General features: G+C 38.1%; 1 protein-coding gene across 1 annotated transcript; it reads left to right on the top strand.

Moving 5' to 3' along the window:
* Positions 1–720: 720 nt before the first annotated feature.
* TM4SF18 (transmembrane 4 L six family member 18) lies at positions 721–21,971 on the top strand. The gene is made up of 6 exons (XM_068547357.1): positions 721–931; positions 1,022–1,215; positions 3,908–3,997; positions 16,812–16,954; positions 20,631–20,811; positions 21,583–21,971. The coding sequence occupies exons 2-6, from the start codon at positions 1,039–1,041 to the stop codon at positions 21,595–21,597; spliced, it is 606 nt and encodes a 201-aa protein (XP_068403458.1). The 5' UTR covers positions 721–931; positions 1,022–1,038; the 3' UTR covers positions 21,598–21,971.
* Positions 21,972–22,969: the final 998 nt, after the last annotated feature.

Here is a 22,969-nt window from a genome sequence, read left to right as displayed (position 1 = left end):
GGAAGCAGCCGCATAGCACAGGGAGATCAGCTTGGTGCTCTGTGACCACTTAGAGGGGTGGGATAGGGAGGGTGGGAAGGAGAAGCAAGAAGGAGGAGATATGGGGGTATATGTATATGTATAGCTGATTCACTTTGTTATAAAGCAGAAACTAACACACCATTGTAAAGCAATTATACTCCAATAAAGATGTTTAAAAAATAAGAATAATTTGGAAGGGAGAATTCCTAAATTCACTTCAAACTTATTACTCATAAAGTCTTAATCAAATTACCCAACTTCTTTTACCTTTTTTTCCTAGGCAGTAAGAGATATGAATTTATTGCCGTTATTATTTTATAGCGAGGTAGAGATAATAGATGTGAACTCTTTAGAGGAAAGCTGTACCAGTCTTATAACAATAAACTCAGCAACTGTGATGTCTTGTTTTCCTAACTCACCACTCTTTCCCTTTCTTTGTCCTTTTTGTGCCCCCTGCAGTTTAAACAGTGCTTGGTGAATAGTGAGCATACAATAAAGAACACTGAATAAAAAACAGATACATAAAGTCAGAATATTTGAGCAAACCGCACATCCGGTGCCAGTATAAGATCCCTTGGTAGTTTTCTCTTTAACCCCTCTGTTCACTGTGGGGTGTAATTTGCCAGACTCCATTCCAACCCCCCCTCCAACTTCCTTCTGCAAACATGCCCAGGATTCAGTCTTGAGTGCTCTAATCCAGAGGAAAATGACTTATTTTAAAAAGCAGTAAAAACACCACATTCCTTTGGCACAGGATGAAGACCAGCTCAGCTTTTCAGCCGTTGATCTTTGCCTATTGTTCTCCAAACAGTAAACCACTATTTCGACACCGACAGATTGCAGGCTGCAGTTCTGTCCGAGTCCTGGGCTCCTCATGAATATGAACTGAAGGGCTCTGACCCAGAAAGTGGTAGGTAATCTCGGGGCAGGGGCAGGGGGGAGACAGGTAAGGAAAAAAAACAGGCTTGATGTAATTCTACACTCTTGAAATCTCCTGCAGGTTCTGAGCAGGGTAACATGGGGTCTTGGAAATGTGGAAGCTGCCTGAGTAGTCTGCTGATTCCTCTTGCACTTTGGAGTATAATTGTGAACATATTATTGTATTTCCCCAATGGGCAAGCTTCCTATGCATCCAGCAATAAACTCACCAACTACGTCTGGTATTTTGAAGGAATCTGTTTCTCAGGTATTATGGTAAGTGTAACTTTGGAGACTTGGGATTGCAGAAGGGGGAGTTTTTACTAAGAATTAACCTGTTCCTAGTGAAAATGATGAATCATGGAAAAATCATTCTTCTAATCCTTGGTTTGGCTTTGGAAGATGGATGGGGGTAAAAAGGCAGGGAGTCCATGAGGACTTGGGAGGTAGCTTTGTTTTCAGTAAGCTGCTATTTATGTAGCTCCAGCAATGCAGGAAATTAGTCCTAATGAAAGTTGGTGGGACACTGGCCTATAGAAATATTATATCCTCATGAAAGCTGTGTGTCAACTTATGCTATTTAATCTCCAGTGGCACTGCTCTTTCCTAGAATGGATTTTCTGTCTGTACTCAGGATTTCTCTAGCTTGGAGTGGTATTAAGACAGTGGGAAAAGCAGAGATTTGAAGATTCAGACAAACTTGAGTTCCAATCTAAGCTCTGTCATTTGTGTCAAGAGACCTTAAAGCAAGTTACTTAATGTCTTTGGGTGGGTGTTTTTGGAAACTAAATCGGAGTATCCACAGTAAGAATCCATGGATGTTTTTATGATGACTTTGTGCTCTTTAAAAACAAACTGATAGTAAATCATGTTGGCAACTCAGAGGAAAAGACGTTTTTCCTGATCATACCATTTCTAAAAAAAAAACCACACTGTGCACTGCAAGCTTTCTATACCAACAAGAATGCAAAAAAAAAAAAAAAAAAATCCATTATAATCTATCTCTACATCTTTGTGGGTGTTTAATTAGTATAATATTTGAATAAATATGTTGGAAAGCAGTTTCATTTATTTGTCATTTTGCACGTTAAATTAATAAACTTTGAAATATTAATACACAATGCTACTGAAGGTGCTATGTGCTAGGTACATAATGACTGTTGGTGGTGGTACTATGAATAAATGCAAGCCTTTGGGAGAAATTTTTCATATGATATATTAAGATCCATGAAAATGCTTATGTCTTTTGACTTGGTAATCCTAAATCTGAGCATTCATTCTGAGGAAATAATCCAAAATAAGGAAAGAAATTTATACATAGATGTTTGTGGCAGCATTATTTATAATAGCAAAAAACTAGAAGCATCCTAGCATAGACATGGCAAAATAGATTATGGTCCATTCACTTTATAAAGGATGAAAATTGTAGTTATGAACATGTAGCAACATGGAAAACACATGTTATTCTGTATTAAGTGAAAAAGATATAACAAAATTGTGAATACATTATGATTGAAATTATGTAAAATATACACATGTGGGAGTACATACCTAAAAACATGTGAGAGTAGTGGTATTTTGGGTAATTTTCCTCCATTATTCTTGAGCCCTCTGTATTGCAGCTATGTTTTACAACAAAAAGAGAACAAAGTTTCTCTTTAAACACGGGCTATGCCTGTGTTTCTCCTTTGACACAGGACTCTAGGGTCTAGGTCTAATTATTTCTAACAATACTGTAATGAAGCTGGTTACTGCACCTGGTTTATTGTGGCTTATCTTGTCATTGTTTCTCTCAATATATAATTGTAATAAGTGGAAGATTTGCAAGACATTACTAAAGCTAAACCAGAATCTCTTTAAAATTGTGTTAATTAATCGTGTTGAAAGGAGGAGAATGTAGGACAGTTTGCTTATATTCCATGTAAAATTTAAAACTGTAAAAAGAACCTATTCTCTATTTTTCACTGTCTAGGAATTCTTGAAAAATATTCTTTCAAGATCAAATCCTTTTTGGAGAAAGGAGAGGAATATAGATAAATAATTAAATGGATAGATAAATAAATGACAGCTGAAGGAATTTGGAAACTGGAAATACTCATTACAAGGAGTAAAATAACAATGAACTCAACTACAAGATTCAGTACTGAACAGTAGAAGGAAAGGATAGGTGGAGAATTTGCCAGAAGCAATTCATGGTCCATACCTGCCCAAACCAAGGACTATAATATTGGGCTGGCCAAAAAGATCGTTCGGGTTTTTCTGTACCTGAACGAACTTTTTGGCCAACCCAATAGTAAAGAAATCCATGTTCTTTCCGGAACTTGAGCCCTTAGTCTAAGATACCAAGAAAAGGAAGTAGAATACACTGAATTCTCCCAGTTTGTTGGCTTCATACAGACAAACCCACTGGAAAATCTGAATCTAAGGTGATCTGAACACTCGGGGAAATCGAATTTACTTTACTTTGGATTAAGAGATTTAGTTTCAGATTAACCATACCTTTCACCTGCATTCCCAGAGGGCAGTAAGTAGAAAGAGGCTGGCAAATGGCAAAGTCTGGTGAATGGTTTTCCTTTGTCCGCCACAACTGAGTCAGTGAGAAGTACATGTTTGCTGCAGAGGGTGGTATTCTCATGTCCATACCATTTGCCCCTCCTTAATCATTAGCTTTTGATAACTGATAACTATAATAATAACAGCTAACATTTATCAGTCACATGTTATGAATCAAGCACACTATTCAAAATTTTACGTAGAATAGCTCATAACAACCCAAAGAGGTGAGTTCTCAGCACCATTTTATAGGAAAGGACTCTGGAGTTCATACAGTTATTAAGTGGCAGAACTGGGATTTGAATCCAGAGCTACCTGATCCCAGAGTCTATGCTCTGAAACACTGTTTTCTGATTATGAGCATGAATGAAAACTAGTATTCCATTTCTGATATTTTTTCTCTTCCCTACTATAGATGCTTATAGTAGCAGCAATTCTTCTTGTACTGGAGAATGATAACAACTATAAATGTTGCCAGAGTGAAAACTGCAGCAAAAAATACATGGTAAGAACAATAGTATTTTGAGGATGGTTGAGTGGGCTCTGGCTTTCTTTCCTCTCACTTGGAAACACGAAAATATTGACACTATTGTACCCTCTCCATCATCCTTTCCGTTCAGAGCCCAAGAGTTTGCTCCAAAAATTATCTATTTTGTCTACAATTTTCCTCCACTTTTGTTCTGCTGATATTCTTCTAGCAATTCAAGATTTAAAGATACATGAAATTAGAAAATAATATTACCTTTTCCTAACTGGGTTTCTGTGAGTCTATTTTTTCCCTTATCAACTTTATTGAAGACTAGTTTACATATAATAAATGCCATCCATTAAAAGTGTAAAATTCCATGTGTTTTGACAGTTAACTCCACCCATGAAACTACCATCATAGTCAAGATATGGAATATTTTCATCACCCCCAAAAGATAATCTTTGATCTCTTTTTGTCATTATAGATTAGTTTGTATTTTATATAAATAGAATCATACAGTATTGGTCTTCTGTATCCGGCTTCTTTCACACAGCATTAGATTTATCCCAGAGTTGGGTATATATGATGTACATTTTTAAAACTAGAACTTTTAAAATAATTAAAATAGAGTCAAGAGAGAATGATACAACCACATTTTCTAAGCCTATGCTCAACACAGGCACTGGGTTCCTGTATTTCCACCATTATCCCCCTCCCCCTCCCCATGTCATCATTTATTCATATTTGCATAGCACTTTATAGTTTGTTCACATTTACCCAATGAATTATATCATTGCTACTCCTGTTTTATAGATGAGTCACCTGTGACTAAAAGAGAATATGATTCATTAACTAGGAGGAGCTTTGCCAGAGGTCTGGGAGGCATTCTTTGCAGCAGTGGTTCCACACGTTGTCGGCACACTGCAATGGTCTGGGAGCTTGGCCTTAGAATCCCACCCCCAGAGACTCTGACTTAGTTGGTCCGAGGTGCAATTACATTTAAATATGCAGCCAAGATGGTATGGCTTACTTTCTTTGACTGTTGCTTTTGGAAGATTAAATTAGTTGTTTAATTCACCATTGTGCCCCTAGTGGGGAAGAATTAGAAGACCAAAATACTCTCCCTCTGTGTGTGTGTGTGTGTGTGTGTGTGTGTGTGTGTGTGTGTGTGTGTGTGTCTACTTTCTTAACCAATTGAATCAAACATCCCCCAGTAACTGCTGGTATTATGCTACAGAAAAGCTTTCAAAATGGTCTAGGTGAAGCAATGGATTCAGGTAAATTTTAACCTATGTACTCAGGGAATTTCTAGAAAAGAAATGTTTGTACCATTAAGTATCTAATAAAAATCCATGTGTTCAATTTGCCTTAACTCATTATTAGCATCTCCAGCACGAATGGATGCTAGAAATAGTGTAGAGTCTGGACACTGTCTTATAATCAACATTGGATGAGATGACTGGCATCTCAGTGGGAAGAGCAGGAGGAAGGGAGAGAGGATTCCCTGGATTTTCTGCTTGGTTCTTTCAAAGTGTGCTCTAGGATAGGGGTCCTAACTGATATGCCCCCAGATGCCAAATACCTGATGGCAGTGAAATATGTGAAATATGTAGACATTAGAGCAAATTTTCTATTTAAGGAAGAGAGGGAGCTGCTACTCAGGTCCAGCCAATTGCTACCACTACAATATTGGGCAATAATTCTCAATTTTCAATAGGAAGTAGAAATATGGAGTTTTAAGTAAAACTTCACAATTATAAAATGTTGGCAATTAATTCTCATTTAAACTAAATAAAACACATCTTGCAGGCCAAATTTCAGTCTGCACCAGTTTGTAACTTCTGAAGCTCTAGAATGGAAATTTAGTTCACCTAAGATTCATTTTGTAGAGGAGAAAAAAAAGTTTTCCTCAACCCTCTTTGGGTCCCTGCTTGGGTCTGAAAATTAATCTGATGACAGGTTAACATGAGAAAAGCGTACAAATTTTATTGAATTTTTACACGTACATGTGCGATTTCACAAGAGAATGAAGACCCGAAGATGTGACTAGAGCAGGAAGCATCTAAACTTTTTTAGATAAAGAAATAATAACTTTGTGAAGAATTGACAAGACAGAGAGATTTGGGTTAGGGATAGAAAAAGGTGAAGAAGTAACTAGGAAGATAAGGTTTAGTTAAGCAAGGTTTATTTATACAGAGTTCTTGGCCCCAAATTTTAGTCTCTGGTAATAAGTATGTCTTCCTTCCTCCTGGTACAGGGAGGGTATCTTTCACATGGGAGTTTTATGACCTGTTTCAGAGAAGAGGGTGAGAAGGTGGGGAAGGTCAGAGTGAACTTCCTGCTTCTGCCATTTCCTCAAACCCCTTCAGCTTAAGATATTAATATGCCAAGGTGCTGTATTTTGGGGTAGTGTGTCTTGAACCCCATCGTTCTTCTGTCTGAAACTTCCCTCAAGAAGTTTCACAGTCCAGAAACTGAAGGAGTAGATTGTCCCATAACCCAAAGAACCAGTCCCTCATCCCCGGACATTTGCATGAAAACAAACAAACAAACAAACAAAAACAAGTTAATGGTTAGAACAAACTATAAACTCAGTTTTTGAGTCTAGAGGGCAGCCAGTTGAGAAGATTTCTAGATGTTGGAACTCCAAGCATCTTCAGATGGAGTGAGAACAGGAAAAGGTAATCTGACACTTCCCTGGTTCATAGTTTGAATGTCTCTGGGGATGTCATCAGGTGTTCTGGTGAACTCTCTGAGAGACCTACACAGCGACAGGCACAAAGATTGTCTAATATGAGCTATGGTGGTGCTTTCTCTGAAGTTTATATAAAGTTGTCCAGCTTTAGCTTTGTCCAGTTTCGGGAAAAGGGCAGTTTTAGTTCTCAATGATTCCAAATCAGAAGGATGGGAGAAAAACTGGAAACATTAATTTGGGGAATTGTAGCCAGATATTGGAAGAAACTAAAAGAATTTAGGACTCAGTCCAGTGTATAGGTAGATAACAAAAACTCAAAGACAATGAATAGGACTGGAATCTGATATCCATGAGGGTGTGTTATGACTTTCCAATGAAACATATTTTTTTCTCTACAGTCACCCTCATTTCTATCAGAAATAACCCAAGTAAGACTAATTTGTTTGTGAGATAAATGTAGTCTCATTAAACTTGGCCTGATTATTTACATAAGTGCAGCAAGAATAGTGATGACCATATAGGCTCTTTTAATGTCTACTTTGCTGGAACTTTTCATAAAGAAACTAAGATCAGACTTTTAAAATCCTCTCCAGGCTAAGAAGACAAGCCAAGAACTTGCCATCAGACTTTGTATAAAATTCCTATAGATTTGGGTTAATTTCTCTCTTCTTTAGGTCCCCCCAAAATCCTGAGATTTCTGGGCCTGCCAGGAAGTGACTTTCCTTACTCACCTGGTAAAGCTGCTGGAAACCCTGTAAACAAGGTACCAGGCCACTTTTTCCAAGGAACTTCATTGGCTCCATAAAGTCAACCTTAGATCCTTAAAGTTGTCTGGTCATATCTGATTCTATGAACATTCTCAAATATGACATTCTAGTCAAAGCCTTGGTAATATAACCAATGTTTCCAACTGTGTCCTGTTGCAAGGAGAACAGATTCTTATTGAACTTATGCAAATAATTATATTTCCATAAATATAAGAATAACCACTAAGGGTTTTCAAATTTTGGAGGGATCAGGTAGGGAGAAAAAGTAATTGTTTCATCTTTGTTCATAAAGGTATGCTTTACAAAATTGCTCTAAGTCATAGATAGCTGAAGACAAAAAACAGTTTCCTTAAATATGGAAAGCAAAACATTAAGGAACCAGCAAAGTTTTAAAGAGAAAGTAATAAAGAATTATAACTCATCAGTTTATTCAGTCCCATGTAATTAATTTTTCTTCTGCTTGGTTTTGTGTTAGCCGTTTTATGAATCCATCAGTTTCTCCATTAGAGTTTTGGAAATTTTTACTCAGTTCAGTGATATGATTTTAACGTTATCAGAAACCTGTACTTGTCAGAGATCTTTCCATGAATCACCTTTAAGACAAGCACTTCTGCAAAAGCATCAGAGTAAAACAATAACTCTCTGTAAATGACAAAAGACTTTAAAATGGCCATGGTTAAACATCTGATGAGAGTTTATTATAATGCAAAAGACAATAAAATTTGGTTATTTCTGAGACATACGACATTTTAAGATAATAACTAGAATTATGACTGATAACGTTATACCAGGATATAGATTTCTAGGAATGCCATATAATTTCTGGAACACTTATATAATAACATGTACCCATACAAATATAGCCTAAAAAGGTTAAAAAATCACTTCTTATTTGACAAAGCTTCCCATGTAATTTAACATATCAAGTACACCTAATTAGTTTGGTATGTCTCTCTATCTCCCTCTCTCTTTCTCTTAAAGGACAGAGAACAAATTACTGAGATGTTCCAGGGGCCCTCTGGAAAATCCCAAAGTTAGTTTGAGGTCAAGAAGACTTCATTTAGAATTTAATTTAGGGGGAAATTTGTCAAAAATATCAAATAGGATCATGTCACTGTGAGACAATACATAGTGATCCATTTAACTCAAGTTAAACAATTTCAAAGGTAAATACAGAAAGTTACATAGTTGTAAAAAAAAAAAAAAAACTTGACTCTTTAAGTAGAGAAGACTCAGTTGTCTTAAGTAATCAAAGATGTGGTAAAAACAAACAATTCCCTGAAGCCCAGGGAATTATTTTGATAAAACACAAAATCTTTGCTTTTTGGGTAGATTACCCAAAAGGTTAAAAGCCTTTCATGATTTCTTATCAAGAGGAGACCAATAGTCCAATAAAATTTGTCCTTTTAGGGGTGATAAGACCCAATTCTAGTTTTGCATCAGTGTACTTTTTTTTTTCCTAAGCATCTTTATTGGAGTATAATTGCTTTACAATGGTGTGTTAGTTTCTGCTTTATAACAAAGTGAATCAGCTATACATATACATATATCCCCATATCTCCTCCCTCTTGCGTCTGCCTCCCACCCTCCCTATCCCACCCCTCTAGGTGGTCACAAAGCACCGAGCTGATCTCCCTGTGCGATGCAGCTGCTTCCCACTAGGTATCTATTTTACATTTGGTAGTGTATATATGTCCCTGCCACTCTCTCACTTCATCCCAGCTTACCCTTCCCCCTCCCTATGTCAAGTCCATTCTCTATGTCTGCATCTTTATTCCTGTCCTGCCCCTAGGTTCTTCAGAACCTTTTTTTTTTTTTTTAATCCATATATATGTGTTAGCATACGGTATTTGTTTTTCTCTTTCTGACTTACTTCACTCTGCGTCAGTGTACTTTTGATATTAAGGCCAGTTTGACCACATAAGATTTCCTCTCTCTCTTTTCTCAGCTCTCTATATTCATTCAATTTGTCCTTTTTTCTCTTTCTGAACAACCAACTTTCTTACTTCAGGACAAAATTACTGTTTTCCCTTAACAAAAACACATCTCCATAATTCATACCTTTAACCAAAAGCACATTGTACTTTTCTTGCATACAGAGTCATTCCCTTATTACTTCTAGTAGCTTTAATTACATATATTAGAATTGTTAACTCTTAGAAATTTTAATTTCTAGTGAAAACTAGGAAGTAAGCAATTGTGAACTGTCTGTTACATATGAACATTCTGTTGATTGGAAAATTTATGAAGATATTATTTCATAATTTCTGGAAGTATACATTTCCTCATAGTACAATTTTTCAGTGTGGCACAAGACATGTTTACTAACAAATTCAAATATCTTTAGTTCCTCTATGATAGGAAGAAAAAAGTAGGTAAACTTATGTTCAGTAATTAATGTTTCAGTATCTTATCTTATTCAGAAATGATCTAGATATCCAATGAATTTCTGTCACTTAACTTAGTATAAATTTAAGGTTTCAAGTTAGCAAAAAGATTTTGGAAGCTTTTTTTCTTTTGCTGTATTTCTCACCTGTGACTCATTTATTTTTTTAACTGGAAGTTTGTACTTCTTAATCTCCCTCATCTGTTTGGTGAGGAAGTTATTTTAAAGTAGACATATTTTATAAAACATAATTATTGTTGAAAAGTTCATTTATAAACTTTTATCACACATTTATTTAATTCACTTGTTCTTAATTACGTTTAGATTACTCATGAACATTTTGTGAGACACTAGACAAGGTTAGCTGTTATCTTGTTATTTTTCTGATTAACAAACTTTATAACATATATATTAAACAAGCATAAACGTCATAGAAACAAAGAATCTAAAAATTAAACATACAACTTCTCTCTTTTTTTAACTATTGTGTTTGGCAGACATTAAACAGTGTATTTTTAATGTATGTTTTATTTTTAGGTTGAATTTATGGTTTTTATCATCTTAAACATCTAGTAGAGGTAATATGTTTTTTTCACTAGTAAACCTAGGTAGAGAAAAATTGTATGACCACATTATATTTAATGCTGACAACTCTAAAGTTATGCCTTTTTTTCCAACAATTTAAAAACTAGCTTTATTTACCAAAGATTATTCCAGATCATGTGAATGAAGCTTTGAATTGGTTTTTATATTTCTGAGAGTCTTAGGAATACTTAATTTATGTGAGTGCTCATTTTCTTAAAATTTTATTTTATTATTATTTATTTTTGGCTGTGTTGGGTCTTTGTTTCTGTGCAAGGGCTTTCTCTAGTTGCGGCAAGCAGGGGCCACTCTTCATCGCGGTGCACGGGCCTCTCACTATCGCGGCCTCTCTTGTTGCGGAGCACAGGCTCCAGACGCGCAGGCTCAGTAGTTGTGGCTCACGGGCCCAGTTGCTCCGCGGCATGTGGGACCTTCCCAGACCAGGGCTCGAACCCGTGTCCCCTGCATTAGCAGGCAGATTCTCAACCACTGCGCCACCAGGGAAGCCCTGTGAGTGCTCATTTTTATCTACACTAATTTGAATAGAACTCCTTTGAGAGATTTGATAAATTAATTTGGTAATAACATTGGGAGATAGGAAAATATCTCACATCTATAACACACATATATTGACACAAATAAACATATAGACAGATGCAAACAGAGATCTTATAGCTTTTGTTTTTAAATTTTAACCATGTGTCAGGTACATTAATACAAAACTCATTAGTTTATAGAAGAATCCAAATTGGCAGATAGAACAAATTATGGTTTTCCATTCATATGGCTAAACCTTTTTGCTGATATTTGTGGAGATGACTTTTAAGATTTGTATCTGCCCTTGACAAGTAAACTTATGGAGGCTGTGGGCTAGATTTTGAGTAAGGAAGCTTTTATAGTTCTTTTTTTTTTTTCCAAAGCCTCTTTTCCTTTTTTTCCCCTCTCTCTCAGGTGGTTGTGAACAGTGTTTTAGCTATCTCCTGGGATGTTTACATTTCAAAAACATGGTAAGAGTTACATCTCTGAGGGACAGAGAAAAGATATAGGTTTTCTCTTAGATGGAGTTTTAGGACATATTTTTCTATTATCAGAAATCTAGGGTAATCACTACTTAAATTTTTTCGTCTTTTTCTTGAATACAGGACAGTTCTGTTTCCAACATCCTGATCTTTTACAATATCTGCCAACATTTTGTGTCAATATCAATAGAAGAGGTTTGGGGATTGGTAAGGTTTAGTGGACTTTTGCTTTTACAGCTGCATTTATGGTTTTGTAAAGCCTCAATTCATTAAGACAAGGACAGCTGTATTTTAATTCCTCAGAGAACTGGTTTGCAGCCTGAATGATATCAGGGGGCTGACCTGCCTATCCGACTACATTATCTTCAAGTTGCTTCCTTATATCAGGTGGAAGATTTCCAACTAAGATGGAAATGGAAAGATTTCTATGTTCTAGATTTATAGCTGTGTGTCTTTGGAATGTCTTCATAAATCATTCCACAAAGCCTTCTCATGTTTTCTTTTCCTGTGAGTACAGAGCTCTATTTCTGCTTAGGAGAGGAGGCCTTCACAAAAAATGTTCCTATCAGGCTCTGAATATCAACCTCAAATTCTGTCAACTTCTGACATTAAAGCTCTTTAGAAAAAAAAAAAATAAGTTTCAAATATTTAAACCAAAGGTATACTTTATCAAGTGACTCAAAACCAATACTTAACCATGGATGAAGAGGTGTCCCCAAAGAGGGTGCAAGAGATGCAGCTTTCTGAAGATCCAAAACCACTTCCAGAGATAACTGTTGGGCTGCACTCTACTGTGTTTGTCCAGCTGTGTCTGTCCAGCTTCAAGACTAAAGAAAGAGCCTGGAATCAACAACAGAGACATCAACGGTTTAATGGATGGGGGAGCTTATGCGTCTGAGGCAAGGTCCTGGAGCGATACCCCACTGTGTGCAGCGGATGGAGGGCAGGATGCGGTGGCAGTCTTTGCTCGTTGGCGGGGGGTAGATTGCCAACTATAGGGGGAATTATGTCAGGTTGGCTCATCAGTTTCCAGGGAAACCAGCAGAGGGGCACCCCTTCACTGCCCCTTTGATAAGAACAGTCTTTAAGTGGGGCCTGGGGCAAGTACGTAGGAAGGTCAGTCTTGTGTGTAGGGAGTAGGTGAAGCAGGCACTGGCGAGCAGGGAATGCACAGAGAGCAAAAGAGCAACCGTCTTGAGTGGCCTGACCATACAGTAGCCAAAAGAAAGGAAACTTGGACAACCGCTCCGCAGAACTGGTAACAGTCGAGAGAATACTAGCCACAAATGGGGCTCAGCTACATTTCTGTACAGCCATGCTGGGGAGGCTTGCCCTCTGACAGTTGGCTGCCTGCAAAAGCAAGACCTGACACTTGCATGCCCTGATGGGCAGAAAGCCAAGCCAAATTCTCAGGACACAAAACAAGAGACAAACAGGAAAGCAATAGCCGTCCCTGGGAGGGAAAAGATCGATAACCAGTGGGTACCCCGAAACCAAGTTGGAATCAGAATCACAATCTCAAGAACTAATTCTTGCAAATGTTTTTCTCCTGCCAGTCTGAATCTGGAAAGGAGAGGACCCTGATCTCCTTCACCCGACTGGTCTCCCCAGGCAGAGATTGAAGAGATAACTTGGCAAGAATGCTTCTGCCAGCTTTTGTCAGAGGTCTAGGATCTCTGACTGCAGCTTCCAGATTGAGCAAGGTGTTCCCCAGGAGATGGCGCCCCACGGTGGGTCCCAGAAACTGTAGGGGAGAAAAAAGTTTTCCTCAACCTTTTTAGGGTCCCTAACTGGGTCTGAAAATTAAACTGACAAAAGACAGATTGAGAAAAGCATACAAATTTTATTGAATTGTTCCATGTACACAGGAGTCTTCACAAAAGAATGAAGACCCGAAGACGTGACCAGAGCAGGAAGTTTCTACACTTTTTAGACAAAGAAACAACAATAAATTTGTAAAGAATTGGCAAGTCAGAGGGGTTTGGACTAGGAGTACTAAATGGTGAAGAAGTAACTAGGAAGGTAAGGTTTAGCTTAACAAGGTTTGTTTACACAGATTTCTTGGCCCCAAATTTCCAGTCTCTGGTAGTAAGAATGTCTTCCTTCCTCCAGGTGCAGGAAGGGTATGTTTCACATGGGAGTTTTATGACCTGTTTCAGGGAAGAAGGGTGAGAAGGTGGGGAAGGTCAGAGTGAACTTCCTGCTTCTGCCATTTCCTCAAACCCTTTCGGCTTAAGATATTAATATGCCAAGATGCCATATTTTGGAGCAGCGTGACCTGAACCCCAGGAACTTCTTGGTTGCTATCCATTCCTCTGTGGTGTCACATCTTCTGCCAACATTCTGTGGGTTGTTATCCCTGGAAAACAAACACTGGCCAAATAAGGGCACTTGAAATAATAGATAATATTTTGATTATGCTTTTCACTTTTCAAATAATTTTTATATGCATTGTATCCTTTAATTTTTGAAACAGCCCTGTTATGTAGGCGCTGTAACCATCTACATCATCTACATTTTATGGACAATGAAACTGTGACTCAGAGAGATTCTTATTCCCACTTTATTTTGAGGCTTACTTCAATTGTGCAATTGTATCCACTCATTAGATTGTAATTTATACATGTATACATATATACATATTATGCTATGGTTGCAAATTCACCAAATGAAGAAATTCTTCACTGATCTTTCCAGCGAACTGCTTAAGGCCATTTGGTAAATAAGGAGCTCAATCTTTTGAAAACGCCCTTCTTCCCTTTTCAAAGATGGCGTTGGCGAATAGGTAAATATTTTTTACAAAGTATAACTAACAGAAATCTACTGTAAAAAACACCTATTTATCTCATTCCATGACAAGGCAAAACTCTATTACAATCAATATGAGAAACATAACTTGAAAGAGCTTTCCATCATATGTGAAGTTGCCAATGAATTACTAGTATCAAATAGGAAAAAAGCATAATTGTTCTTTCCTTCTTTGTGTTTTTAAAATACTTTTTTTCTGATTTTCCATAATGATCATGTATTGATGTTACGTTTATAAAATAACCCCAAGCAAAGAAATATAATTTGATATAAACTTTGTTCCAAAAATTGCAGGTTTTTTGTTCTTTTTCTGGTCCCAGCTTTTGAATTTATCAACTGGCTACTACATGTTTCTGTTTGGCCATCCTACTCTCACTTGAAATCAACATTTTTAAAACTAAATTAACTTTTCTCCCAAACAATACTGCTTTTCTTGACATCCCTATTTCTGTCTCCTTTTCACTCAAGTCCCAAACTCTGGAATTTTTTTCAGCCCATTTCCAGCTACTCATTTCCTCCTCAATGTCTTTTTGTCCAGTGCATGTCTTTGTTGCCACAACTTGACGTTTTCTCCCCATGGAATTCTTATTTGGGGGCTCTCTCACTTCTGGTTGGTATGTCACCACCGCCAGAGTAATTTTCCAGAATCATTTATCGGTTCATGTCACTTCCTTGCTCAAAAATTAATTCCGTGGCTTGTTAGAAAAAGAGCTATTCCAGGTCTAAGGCAGCATAAATTCAAACTGATCTTGGGACATCTTGTGCGAGGAAGCAAGGAAGTGTTCAAAGAATGATAGGGGTACGTTGAAGGGTACAGGAATTGACTTGAAGGGATGTTCCCACTGGTCATATTTGAACCATTTGAGCATCGAAAGGAATAATAACAATTATGAGCTATAACGTAATGAATTAGAATATCCGTGCATCCACAATAATACAGAAAGAGAGGGGCAGAGGAGAGAAATGGGAAATAGAAGTTCTTCTGTACGGAAAAATGATAACTTACAAATGCAGGAGAAATGAAAGAATTAGAGAAACAGTACATTACAACCGCTTATTGTGATAATCGGTGATCAGTGAATATGCAGATCGTCAGTAGATGCTAAATCCATCTGTTGAAATGTCTTTAGGGAACAAGATATGACACAGTCTCAAAGTATTTCCTCACAAATTACTTCCTAATTGCGAAGTAGAAAATGTACATTTATAGATCTGAAAGGCACCACTTTAACCAAGAGATCAAATTTAGCATCATCAGTAGCAGTGAGAGGCCCATAATGTACCCACGCCAATCACGTGTTCTTGCCAAAGTGTTTAATCCAAGTCCAATTGTGAGGAAACAATCAGAAAAGCCCTGAATGTGGGACTTTCTACAAGACAACTGGCTGGGATTCTTTAAAAACAATTTAACATCCTGAAAGAAAAAAGGCAGCAAGACTACTGTAGATTAAAGGAAACTAAAGAGATGTAACCTTGTGCATAAACCTTCACTGGATCCTGTACAAAAAAGGAAAAACAATTGTAGAATAATAGAATATCTTTATTCTTGGGACATAAGTGCTGGTGCGTTTAGGGGTGAGATATCCCAATGTCTGCAACCTACTTTCAAATGGTTAAGCAACAAAAATGTAAATAAATATCTGTGTTTGTCGATGTACATATACATACCGAGAGAGAGGGAGAGAGAGCAAGCAAAAATGGTAAAATAGTCACAAAAGTTGGGTCTAAGAAAAAGGTACTACACTTTCAACTTTTTTGTAGATTTGAAAAAAAAGTTTTAATAAAAGGCTGTGGGAGAAAAATCCACTTACCCTGAAGGATGAAGTCCAGTCTCCTTGGTCCAGCATCCAAGGCCACCTTCTGCCTGGATCTCCCAAGTTACACTCACGTTATAAGTGATATAAGGGCTGGATTGTGTCTTATCAACCCTGCTTTCTCAGTTTTAGCACCATGCCAAGCTTCTCCCCTCTACTCATCTGTAGGAATCCCTTTTAGATCAGATCAATCTACTTAGTCTCACAACTTGGCTTGTATGGATCTGTTGGTGAACATTGCTCATTCTTTCTACTCAAATGAAAATACCCTCCTCCCCATCAATCCCATCCTCACTTGAGTATAAACATGACCATCTAGGCTAACACATGATATTTCCCCACGTATTCCTGTGTGCGAACATATTCAAATATCATCTTCATAAGAGAAAAACAAGGATCATAGCTTTTGATTTTTAGAGAACCCACCCTACCTAGAAAATAACATGTCTTCAATAAAGAAGTATAGCTTGATTGATCACATCCTTTCATTGCATTTATGTATGAGTTGATCATTATTTTGATATCAAAGCTCCAGAAAAAAAGGGGAGAAATTTAGTAAATTTACTAAATTTCTCTGTGGAATGCCAAAGAAAAAAATCATTTAAAAACTTATTTTTAAGATCAAGTGGGTTTGGATTAAATGTTTCCTTTTTTTCTGTGGACATTTGTCATTACACAGGCTGCAGTAGGCTTGGATGAGTAGGGGAAGTTACCTATCTGATTCACAATATCCCCTTGTCTCATTCTATGGCACTAACCTCCTTCTATGTTTAATTTAGACACTGCTGTCGATGATCTTTTCTGCCCTTGGAATTGCTTTCTCTGGATACTGCCTGGTCATATCTGCTTTGGGCCTTCTTCAGGGCCCTTACTGCCGCACCCTTGATGGCTGGGAGTACGCCTTTGAAGGCACTGCAGGACGGTAAGGAATAATTCCCTGATTTGGGAGGAGGTCTGAAAGTCAGAAACACCTGGCTTCATGCTCATACTCATTTTCCATGATCACTTTGTGGTTCTATGTGTCTACCTTAGTCCAGAATGTTCCTAATAGTTTACTAATGTCCAGACCAACTTGTTCCTACACAGAACTCTGTTTAGATATTTTTTTCTCCAGTCTTTTAATGTCACATGCATTCACTATTTTAAGGCTGTCGTGGACATTTCCGAATGAAAGGCATGTTTCTGCCATACTGCAGAACAGGGCTTCGTCGTTATTGGGGTCTGGCAACTGCTGGAGCTTGGGGCTTGAGTGGCTCTGGGCAGTCAGTCTTGTTTTGTGGCCAGGCTGGGAGAGAATCACAGTGCCCTTGGATGGTGCCATCCGGAGCTATACCTTTAGGGGCCACACGGAGGTAGAACCAGGCAAGGTGAGCAGCCAAGTGAGATCCAGGGACATGAGTAGGTGCAGGAGTTTGTGGAAGGAGCCAAGAGCTTATCGAGCATGTACTGAAGAAGTGTCCAAGCGGTAGCCTTGCTCCGAAGGCTGGTAGTTCAGTCAAGTGTTGAGGGACCCAGTCCTGGATCACAGAATGCCTCACACTGGCATTGTGCTGGCTCATGGCCCTACCAGCTCGGGAGGGAGCAGGGCCCAGACAGAGATACAAGAAGATCTACGCAATCTCTCCCTGTCTTGTACTGCACAGACAATTCCAATGGAATAAAATGAGGGAGTGTCGGTACCATTCCCTGGGAAAGTTACACTTTCTTCTCAACTCCCCATGGCTGGCTCTATTGTTCAAAGCCCACATCCATTTGAGGTTTTACCTGCTCACCTCAGCCTGCACAGCACAACTGCTTCTGTGCCCATAGCTGCCTTTCTTCTAAAGTGTCCACGAGGTACCCCATGCTGTGAGCAGAGCTCTCCCTCAGGTCAGGAGAACCTAGAAAATTACTTCAGGTCTTTCTGAACACTTGGAGGAGACACTCCTTTGGGATTGAAAGGGCTCAGGAAAGGGGACCCTAATGTAGAAAGTCCCACTGGGTACAAAGGGTCGTTCTTTATGCCACCAGCCCCTGAAATTTTCCCCACCCCCAAAACAAGTAAGCCTCCAATTTCAATGCAGGAATCTCAGGCTGCCCACATGCCTCTGCATTCCTCCTTTAAAGTTGCCCTTGATATTTGTATTCACCTGATTCCAGCTCTATAAAAGTGTTTAGAGGTGAAAAATTGGAGGCCATGAAGGGAAGCTAAGTTTCTGGGCCCCTAAAGAAGTTTCCAAGGCTTGGTGAATGCAAGGTGGAACAGCTGTTAATGTTGAACAAATCAGCTGAAAGTTGCCCAAATCACCTCTTCATATGTACATTTATTCAACAAATATTTATTAAGCACCTACTATGTCCCTGCCTTGGATTAGGTGCTAGACAATCAAAGATAAATGACACAGGTTCACTTCCCTCTAGAAACTCATGCAGATCTGACAGAACATTCTGCTGAGATGGAAGCCTTAGAATGAACATTGCCCTTTAAAGCACAGAGCTTCAGTGCTTGTAGATCTGGGTTGAAGTCTCCCGTCTCCTACTTACAAACTGTATGGCCTTAGACAAATATCTGGATATCTCTGAGCCTCTGTAAACTGGAGATAATAATCATTCCTACCTCACAGAACTGAAAATTAAACAGAAGTAAAGCACAGCTTGGATTTAATAAATTCTCGACATGCCAGATTTTATTATTAAAATCATTACTTCGCATAACCTTCTATACCCGATGATGGTCTTCCATCTGCCAAGTGGGCAGCAAGTTCAGCCGTTAAGTTCAGCCACTGGCATGGTGACCAGCGAGGATCCCGAATCAGTTTCATTCAACAAGCATTTGTTGATCTTTGCAATGTCCCGGGCACTGCCTTAGGCCTTAGATATGGCCATTCAGAGATGCATAAATCACAACAGTTTCTCACAGTACACTGTGTAGTGAGGAACTAGATATACAGATATAGCTATAGATAGAATTATAACATAACGAAGTACATGTTGTGTTAGGACGGTGTATAGAAATTGTGGAGAGAATGAGTATCAGGGCAAATTTCTCTACTCCTTCCAGACCTTGCTAGTGCACTTATGACTCATTCTGTTTATACAAGAAGAATAAATAGGACAGTACCCTAGGAGAAAAAGAGAAATCTTGCAAGGCATCTTGCTTTAAAGTGTTGGCTGATCTGTGCAGAGTATATACTGGGAACAGTCTAGAGTAAGGATCTTGAAGGGATTAGCTTCCCTGGTGACTGAGACTGAGTTAGGAGTAGGAGGGTGTATGAAGTGGGTCTAGGGAAATGATAACAGGAAATTACATCTGTATCGTGCTTTATAGGTTCCAAAGCATTTTTACATACGTCTCATCAAATATTCACAATAACCTTAGGGTTAGATATTTTATACCCATTGTCCAGATCAAAGAGGTAAAGTCCCTGACCCAAGATCCTACAGATCCAGGAGTTCTGACTCCATATTCAGTGCTGTTTACCCCTTGAGACCTAAGGTCCATTAGCAATACCAAGAAATTCTCAGAGTGCCTCTGAATGTCCCAGAGCGTAGAGAATAAGAAATAAAGAAAGGGAGGAAAGAGAGAGTTAAGGACCACTTGGCTGGCACCAAGGTTGCTTGAATTGCTGTTTTGAAAAGAGGCATCTTGCTATTAACAAGATATTTACAAACAGCTCTGCCCCGTAACTGGGCTTGATTGTTTTTGTTTGGGGGATTTTTTTTTTTTTTTTTTTTTGAGGAGACCAGTTTTTAATTTCGATTTAGTTCAACAAAGAGAGTGTCACTCTTGGAGAAATGCTAATGGCCATAGCTGACCTGGGAGTGGGCAAAAGACAGGATAATTCAGCGTGGTTTTAAGACTATCTTAAAAGTGGAGGTGGTTTAATTCTCAAAATCCTGTGCTACGCTAGACTGATTGAACCATTCAGTCTTTTGCTTTTCCACCTCATAATCTCAATCTTTTTAAGAGCTGCAGAACACACAGTGGACCCCAGACCAGCAGCAGCAACATCACCTGGGAACATAGAAACCCAAAGTCTCCACCCCATCCAGACCTTCTGAATCTGAAACTCTAGGCTGAGACCCAGCAATCTGCATTTTCCCAAGCTTTCCAGATCATCTTGATGTATGCTCAAATTTGAGAACCATTGTTCTAAAAGGCTTTGGGACAGAGTCTAAGAATAATAGCATCATTTCTCTTTGCTCTTTCACCACCTGTGTGATTTTATATCCAGTGCTAGCTCAGCCCTGTCGCTGACAGCCTAGGCTAACTTTGGACTCCTAGGAAATGGGCAATCTCTACCTCTCTTGGTATTGACATGTGCGGCCTTTCATTGCTGTTGAACTCTTCAGTATGCATCTTGCCTCCTAAGTGAATTAGAATTGTCTGAGGCAGGCACCATGTTCATAATAAGCATAGCCCTGTGCTATGCACACTACGTGTTCAATTATGTATCTGAATAATTTTATATATTAACTCACATTTAATAATATTGTTTTTTAATCATATATCAGTATCTTAATTCCCCAAACATATGAAAACCTGTAGCCTTCTTCCTTGGACCAAGTCTTTAGGCTTGGCCATGCATCATGTTGACCATTTCCTTCCTCTCTCTCAGTTTCCTTACAGATTCTAGCGTATGGATTCAGTGCCTGGAACCAGCACATGTAGTGGAGTGGAACATCATCTTATTTTCTATTCTCATAGCTCTCAGTGGGCTTCAAGTGATTGTCTGCCTCATCAGAGTAGCCATTCAGTTGTCCAAGATACTGTGTGGAACCTATTCAGTCATCATCCAGGTAACAGAACCCCACTGGCACCTGTACCTCCTCCCTTTTACCCCCACTGTCCAGGATTCAATGGATCTTGTTGGAAGGATTTTAGAATTCCATCATTTTCTTTCCATTCCTACTGCCCTCATGTTTACTCAACCTCTAATACCTCAATTTTTTCTAATATTCCAATGTGTCTGTTGGCTTATCTAAACGGATTGAATCGATGGAATAACTATAAAATCACATTCCATGTTGTATGGTGAAAACACCACAGGTGTTTTAAATGAGCAATGTTTCTATGTAGAAATAACTCAAAGCTCAAAGAAATCTTACCATTTATTGAGAATGTCCCTGTTCATAAAATAGTCGAAGGTGCAAAACCTAATCCCAGTGATATAATTTCTCTTTTGAATGCTGCTACATTCAAATAATCCTTCTTTATATTGGGTCATTAGTGAGTGGTTTTGAAGAAGAGAAATATGTCTTTATCCTATTGAAACTACTTGGGTTTCATCTGCTAAAATATTAACGTTAATTTAATTATGGTGGAAACTGCTAAACTTATGCAGCAAGTCCAGAGAAAAGAGAAATCACGAATGAGACATCTTGCATCTTGTTTAACAACATATAATGTATAATACCTTTCCTAGTAGTTTCAAATAGATATTTTCCTATTCTAACATGTTTTGCATATAAACTATAAGTTTAAGTTGCTACTTGGATTATGGATTATTAATCAAGTCAAGTTTACTCACTTTGTTTTTCTCTCTTTCTTTTTTTTTTTCTTTTTTATAGCCTGGAATCATTTGAATAAGAACAAGAATGTTCTTCTTTATCAAGATATGGTCATCTACCTGTGTCTATTGTATGGACTTGAGGGCCACATTCAGATGATGGCTTTTTTCTCCAGTTTGAGTTTATTGTCCTCATTGGAAGTGCCTTCCATGCTGTCCTTCCGTTTAGAATTTTTTTCTAAGCTATATGTGTCAGGATCTTCAGAAATGTTCATACCTTTTGATCAAATAAATCCAATTTCTATAATCTATACTATGAAAATAAATAAGAATACAAGATAAAGCTTTATGCAACTACATATATTTGAAAATTATTTAATATTCTGGAAAGTTAGAAATACACAGGAAGTCTAACTTTAGGGGAAGGATTAAATAAAACATGGTACATTAGTTGTAATATTATGTAAAATGATGATTTAAAGATTATGAGTAGTACTATGTGAAAAAGCAGATTACAAATTTATGTTTACAGTATAAGCGTAACTATCCAAAACAAACAAAACAAAACCAAATGACCAAAATACAGGATAAAAACTAATTCTAGATGGATTTACACAAAAATGTCAGCTATGGTTGATTTGGGTCATAGGTGACCCTTCCTACTTGTCTATATTTTCCAAGTTTTCTTTATTATGTTTTACTATTAAAATACTTTTTTTAAAAATACATATTTTTACTATTAAGAGGTTTGCTATTTTTCCAACCTTTAAAGGAATACACTTTTTCCAAATGTTTTCCAACATTGACTATCTGTAAACATCACAGAATAACACTTCAATCAATGTTCAGTGGGGAAAGCAGTGAGATAGATAAGCCACAAAATGTTGTACACAAATTTATATAATCTAATTGAGCTCTTGGCATTATTTTTTTACCCCTGGTGGTGAGTATGGTGAGCTACAAGAAGTAGACTTGAAATGAATGAGCAGTTGAGAACATGCTCAGTGGGTTATAGAAAGTGACCACTGACCAGTTGATACCTGTTTCATGGGGAGTTACCACTAAATATTTATTTTTAAAAAATTTTTGAAGTAAAACATTTATGAACTTTCTACTTATACTTGGCATGACCTTCTGGAGGACAGTAGTCATGTTTTATATTTTTCCATCATCCATAGGGCCTAGCCCAAAGGGGACATAGGAGACACTCAATGTTGGACATTCATGCCAGGCTCTTCTGCTCCTCATGGCTGCTCTGCTGAGTACCTATCTCCATCATGGACCCATTGGGCCTTAACACTTCCACCACTTCCCCATTGCCCTCCTCCACGGACACTGTCAACATTGCTCTACCAACACCTGCCTGGCAGTGGTAGCCAGTAGTCTGGAGAATGCCTCTCTCCTTGGTGCCTGCTCAACCTATAGCCTCCTTTAAGATAGCTGCCCTG

The sequence above is a fragment of the Eschrichtius robustus genome, chromosome 6, assembly GCF_028021215.1.
Source record: "Eschrichtius robustus isolate mEscRob2 chromosome 6, mEscRob2.pri, whole genome shotgun sequence".
Classification (NCBI taxonomy): Eukaryota; Metazoa; Chordata; class Mammalia; order Artiodactyla; family Eschrichtiidae; genus Eschrichtius; species Eschrichtius robustus.
Note: the sequence above shows the minus strand (reverse complement) of the source record. Positions and strands in the feature narration are given on the sequence as shown.

Excerpts from the sequence above, each read along its gene's own strand:
- TM4SF18 (XM_068547357.1), top strand. The coding sequence starts at position 1,039 with ATGGGGTCTTGGAAATGTGGAAGCTGCCTGAGTAGTCTGCTGATTCCT. Across the intron at positions 3,998-16,811 it reads ACTGCAGCAAAAAATACATG|ACACTGCTGTCGATGATCTT; the intron begins GTAAGAACAATA and ends TGTTTAATTTAG. Across the intron at positions 16,955-20,630 it reads TTTGAAGGCACTGCAGGACG|TTTCCTTACAGATTCTAGCG; the intron begins GTAAGGAATAAT and ends CCTCTCTCTCAG.